This window comes from Lipotes vexillifer, unplaced genomic scaffold (genome assembly GCF_000442215.2).
Source record: "Lipotes vexillifer unplaced genomic scaffold, Lipotes_vexillifer_v1.1 scaffold456, whole genome shotgun sequence".
Taxonomy (NCBI): Eukaryota; Metazoa; Chordata; class Mammalia; order Artiodactyla; family Lipotidae; genus Lipotes; species Lipotes vexillifer.
Window position 1 is genome coordinate 851093 of NW_006789438.1, and position 6671 is coordinate 857763.

At 35.4% G+C, this 6671-nt stretch overlaps 1 protein-coding gene across 1 annotated transcript in view; it reads left to right on the top strand.

Annotated features, from left to right (window-relative positions):
- Positions 1–1781, top strand: part of SLC5A12 (solute carrier family 5 member 12) — a 46896-nt gene extending 45115 nt beyond the window's left edge. The window contains exon 15 of the mRNA XM_007462605.1: positions 1629–1781. Coding sequence (XP_007462667.1) covers positions 1629–1781 — 153 coding nt within the window. The remainder of the gene's footprint in view (positions 1–1628) is intronic.
- Positions 1782–6671: the final 4890 nt, after the last annotated feature.

Sequence of the window (6671 nt, forward strand, 5' to 3'; positions counted from 1 at the left end):
GTTGGAGCTGCAACGGGTCTTATCTGTGTCTGTCCTCTCAGCGTGATTACAGGCAGGCATTTTTTTTTTCTTTTTTAGTGAGGGCTTATTATTGTTCTTTCAGACCCAGATATTTTACTCTTTCAGTACTTTAGGAGAGAGACTCTTCACCCTTATCACAACTCCTAAGGTGTCATTTGTTTTCCTTCCTCAAAACACCATAATAACATGTATGTAAAGTAAAGCTGAGTTTCACAGTTTTGCCATGAGGAGAGCATCATCTTGACAAGGGCTCAGAATGGGAAGGCAATCTATTTGCTGAGAGGACAGCCAGCAAAGCAGTGTACTGTTTGGATAAATGGATTTTGAGGAAGTTCTAGAAGGAAAGAATCATGTTATTTACTGCTTTATAGACTTACCTTCCCAGGCCTGAGTTTCCTGGAATAAATGAGAAATCCTGTTGATGCAGGCGGCTTCTGTTCTCAAGGCTGAGTCGAGAGTGGGAGGGGGCGCTTAGTATGTCACTACTGGGCTCCTTTGCCAAAGGCTAACACCGAGCAGCCTCCTGGGAAGTTTGCATACAGGGACCGCTGTTGTAACCAGATGCCTTGCTGTTCACAGGAAGGAGGGGGGCCCCCTTCTGAGACACAGGTTTGTCTCTTCTCGGGAGGTAATACGGCTATAACTCACAGGACTGTTGCACTAGATATATAAAATTCTTCACACCGCACATTGATGTATTGTGAATGCTCACTAAACTGTTCTTTCTGTTTTTATTATCATGGATTGAGGCATCAAAATTATCAGTTAGGAAGTGCCTTGGGTCAGTTATTTGTACTTATTTTCATATCTATCTATCATTTCATATTTATCTATCATTTATTTATTTCATGTTTATCTATCATTTAGTTATTTTCATATTTATCATTTATTTATTTCATGTTTATCTATCATTTAGTTATTTTCATATTTATCTATCATTTATTTATTTCATGTTTATCTATCATTTAGTTATTTTCATATTTATCTATCATTTATTTATTTCATGTTTATCTATCATTTATTTTCATATTTATCTATCATTTATTTATTTCATGTTTATCTATCATTTAGTTATTTTCATATTTATCTATCATTTATTTATTTCATGTTTATCTATCATTTAGTTATTTTCATATTTATCTATCATTTATTTATTTCATGTTTATCTATCATTTATTTTCATATTTATCTATCATTTATTTATTTCATGTTTATCTATCATTTAGTTATTTTCATATTTATCTATCATTTATTTATTTCATGTTTATCTATCATTTAGTTATTTTCATATTTATCTATCATTTATTTATTTCATGTTTATCTATCATTTATTTTCATATTTATCTATCATTTATTTATTTCATGTTTATCTATCATTTAGTTATTTTCATATTTATCTATCATTTATTTATTTCATGTTTATCTATCATTTAGTTATTTTCATATTTATCTATCATTTATTTATTTCATGTTTATCTATCATTTATTTATTTCATGTTTATCTATCATTTTTTTTCCAAAGGGAGAGGCCTAAGCAAGATTCCCTCAGTTTGATTTGGAATACATTAAGCCTATCCCACTGATATGTGTCTTTCCATTTTCCTCAGGAAAACCTTGAGAATGGCAGTACCTGGAAACAAGGGGCTGAATCTGTCTTACGAAACGGCCTCAGGCGAGAAAGCCTGGTCCATGTTCCAGACTATGATCCCAAGGACAAAAACTATGACAACATGGCTTTAGAGAAGATTACCCATTTCTAAGGCAACACACACACGCGCACACACACACACATCACACAGCCCACATACTTCTTGCCCATTGGTTAGTAGACTTCTGTACTTGCCCCTGCTAGAAGACAGGGATGTCTAATATGTATTTACACTTATTCAAGACCACAAATAACATGACTGTTCCCCAGAATATTCTGAAGGTTATTCTTTGGAAGACCCCACTTTCAGGTGAGATAAAACAACCAAGCGTTAAGTGCGCCAGCAACTTCCTTTTTGAATAAACCAGGGCTTGATTTCATCATAGTTCAAGAATCAGTCTCCTTGCTTTGTGTTATAATAAACTTCAGGGATTTTGTTTGTTTGTTGGGTTTTTCTGTAGTTTTATGAAACCATCAAATATGTTGGAGTTTGCAGGAGGGGAGATGCATATTAAATGCTTCTCTGCCACTGCTGATAAGACAAGGGAATGGCATCCACCCCAGCACCCCCCTTCACATATATGTGAACTCATGTCACATCCCTGCATCCTGCAGGTGCAGTTAGAACACTTAACTGCTTTTTTTTTTTTTTTTTTTTTTTTTTTTTTTTGGGGGTACACGGGCCTCTCACTGTTGTGGCCTCTTCTGCTGCGGAGCACAGGCTCCGGACGTGCAGGCTCAGAGGCCATGGCTCACAGGCCCAACCACTCCGCGGCATGTGGGATCTTCCCGGAACGGGGTATGAACCTGTGTCCCATGCATCAGCAGGCGGACTCTCAACCACTGCGCCACCAGGGAAGCCCAGAGCACTTGACTGCTTTTGATCCCTCCCCTCAAGCCACCCACACACCTTTAAGTCCTCTTCCAGTCATTCTTGCGATTACAGCTGTCGTGACAAAGCCTTGAAATTAATTTTGCTCAGCAAAGGAGAGGCTGGTATGTTTGGTAAGTAGGAGTAATTATAACTAAACACTCTGCTCCCTTTGTGTTTTCAGTGTAGTATTTCTTCTTCCCTTCTATCACCTTACAATGAAAAATTCAGTCTGTGCTCAGTAAGAAGTCTGGAGTCTTTCTCCAGGGCTGGGTAAAGAGGAAAGGCACATCCTATAGGAAGCTGTTAGGACAATATTGTGTAAAAGAACCTTGCAGATAGCTTACCAGCCCACAGGGGATTTCAGTAGCCCTAGGGTCTTCTTTGGTGCCAAAGGCTTTGTCCACAGGATTTCTACTCTCTTCGTTCAGCTCACACCTGAAAGCTCAATGCATTCCATCAGGCTAAGGTGACAGAAGTAAAGATCTTAGTAGTTGAACTCTAGAAAATAATTGTTAAAGTTCTGGAGTAAGAGGGGACCACAGATCAAGAAGTGAATTAATAAATGGAGAGGCAGTGAAAGCTTTTTGAAAGAAGCAAAGAAATAAAATCCTTAAAGGGTAAAAAAGAACCAGTGCCATATGGGCTAGATCAGAGGAAAGATAGTAGGAAACAAACCAATGTCTCAGTGTCAGGTATATTAGGGCAGGTGCCAGATATTTATTTTGGTGACCAGGTAAGATCAAGAGGCCTAGAAAGAATATGTGTCAGCAAAGGAAGAAGAAATGGTCCAAATAGGCAGGGATAAGGAGTCCCAAAGGCTGGGTGGTTTAAATGTTACCCAGGAGGAGAAAACTTTAAAAGCAGCATGAGATAGGGGAAATATTTTATGAAACTGGTGTTTATTAATAGGGAGAGATGCTAGAAAGAGGGGAAAAACAATCAATAGAGGAATTTAAAAATAGCTGGAGTTTATAAGCCACAGCCCGTTGCTTGCCTTCTCTTCTCCAGTCTCAAAGAGGAGGGGAAATAATAGGAGAGGAAGAGAAAATTGGGCTGTCGTTTACAAGAGAAACGAGAAAAATACATTTTGAAAAAGGAGGAAAGAAGTGAAAAGGGAGTACACTGGGGAAAATACCTGAAAATGAGAAGGAAAAGAATTTCCAAAAACGTTTCTAAGGTCCAGCAAGTTAATGAAGGTATTGATCTAAATATCTGCAAATTGAGAAGTGCAATTACTTTCCAAATGATTTAGTAGTTAGGACATTTTTATCAATTAGAACTTCAGAAATACATTAGGTGAGTGTTGAAATCTGGGCCAAACCTCACTGTCTTGGTCAATATGATAGAGAAGGAAAAAAAAAACCCCTGAGGATAAGAATTAGATTAACAGTAGATTTATATATATATATATATATATATATATATATATATGCACTATATATATAGTAGCAATATATATGACATTTATATATATATATAGTAGCCATATATATATGAAATTTGGAATACAACTTTCACTTGGAATTCCACAAAACCAAAATGTACCATATCGTTTTTCATTTTACTCACAAATTCTCTCACAAATTTTACTCACAAATTATCCTACAGATATTTCACTAGCTCAGTACTTTCCCAGAAAGCTTTTTGGATACTTCTTCTTTTTCAGTCACTTGTTCTTTCCCCCAGAGTGTTATCAAAGCACAAAATGACTTGCACATGGAAAAGAGTACTATATTATTATAAAAACATCATGTGATGGAACCTATGGCATTCTGAGGTCACATTTCAGAGCTTTTAGAGGTCAGTATAGGTATCCTGCTTGATTCTTCCTGATTGAACAGATGCAAAATCTAACATTTTAGCTAGAAAGCAGATGGGGATCCACAGGGGATCCTTCCAGAGTGCGTAGAAACTACATTTGCTGTGTAGTGAAGCAGACAGGAACTACAAGGGCAGAGTCAACAGATTTGCCCAGTCAGTCACAGCACACCTCTCCTCACTCACTCCTCCCAGAGTTGTGTCAAGGCCACAGGTGCAGTACAAAGTCTGTCCAGGGCTAAGTTCAAAGCCATAAAAATGGGTGAAATTTGCGGTTGGTTTTGTCACAGAGTGAGCAGGGATATTTTAAATAAGAGGGGCAATGAATGATGAGCTCCGAGGGTGGCCTAAAATGTGACAAACTTGATGCCAGTCTCTATCTTTTAAACATACTCACAGATATGGGTAAAAATGGAACAGAATGACCTCAATGCCTCTTTCACTCATTCGGAATGAATTTGTTTTGATGACTGACATTCTCTTTGTCACCATTTGGAGCAAGGAGTACAGCTTATTGACTGAGGTGAGGGATTGGAGTCAAACGGCTTCAGGTTCAAATGTAAGCTCTAACAAAAATTATCTTGGTAATCTTGGGCAAGGCTTTTTTAACTTTAGTTTATTCACAAATTAAAAGGAGCAAAAATTGTCCCTACTTAATAGGATTGTTGTGAGGATTTACAGAGGTAATCCTCTAAAGTAGTTAGCGCAGTGACTGACCTGCATGGAATACTCAACTCTTGTTAGTCTGCAGTATATGAAGAAAATGGTATCCATTCCACTATTCATTTTAAGTTAAATTGGTTCGCTGCATCCCTTTAAGATTTTCAAGATACTGGTTTAGTATATGCATTACTGAATTAGTTTGAAATTAGAAATAACAAGATAAACATAATGCATTATATAAATTAAAAATCATGTCACATATTTTCAAACAGTAGCTCTTTTAATACTGAGTTTAAATAAAATATAATTTTCCAGAGAGTAACTTTTCTAAAGATCTTAAATTCTTGAAAAAGAAAAAAAAAAACTACTGTTATAAAGATAGACAAGTTTTATTACTGAAAAGTGCAATATTCATATCTATGATTTAAGTACTACACTTATAAATGTAAACCTTGATAAGTAAACAGCATCTCAACCCAAGTTTGCCACTCAATGCACAGGTAATGGCAACTGTGATTCTCTAAACAACAATGGAAGGGGGAAAACTTTTCCCTTTGTTTAATTCAAATAAATTTTCTTTAATATAAATTTCATTGTTGTGTGATTTTATGCGGTTATACCATTTCTTTCTAAAGATAAAAACAAATAAACCACAGACCGGGGGCTTGTGAACAGTATTTCAAAGAGAGTATTACTGAAATATTTTTATGGTATTACAATCTTAATTAAACATTATTGCAAAGATCAGATCAGAAAATAGAAAACACAGAGGAGTCTCCCTTTAATTGCTCTTTTAGAAATAAATTATTTTAAAATACTAGACAGTTTAGCTCTCCTTCTGTACATTTGTATATTTAGAAATCTCATGGCTCAATCTCAATATTGTAAGGTAAATAAGTTTTCTGTAGAGTTAACCTCTTTTATTCAGCATTAATAACCTTGAAGTATTGATATAATCTATTTTCAAACAAATAAAATTTAATTGATATTACCAATGATGTATATTAAAATGATACAAAAAATTAAATTAAGCAAGCGTAACTAGTAATTGACTGTAAATCACCTAATGGGTTATTTTTATTGTAATTTTTGGAAAGAGTTAATGCCATTATTTCCTCCTCCATTCCAATCTCCTGACCAAACCAATCTAGATTTGTAAACACCTATGTGAATAACAAACACTCATAGGCCCAACTTTCTTTTACTGCACTTTTGGTATTTGAAATATCAAGCTATCTTCACAAGATAGATGTAAGGTTATAAATGTTTGGCTACTTAATCACAAAATGGCCCTTACTTGGGATGTCAGTATATCAGTGGCTCTCTCACTATACTCTCATGACAAATTAGAAAAATAATCCTACTCTATAATGGAAAACGTTAGTTGATAATGATATTTCTGAACATCAACAGGAAATTTAAGATGATATTTTTGTATTTCCAAAATTGTATGCAGCTTTTTCACAGAGCCCTGGAATACCACTAAATTTAATGTTATATTTATATAACTAGTTAATTTTAGAAAAATGCCTATAGAATAAGTATAGATATATAATTATTTTAATTATTTCTTTTAAAAATAAGTGCAGGGCTTCCCTGGTGGCGCAGTGGTTGAGAGTCCGCCTGCCGATGCAGGGGACACGGGTT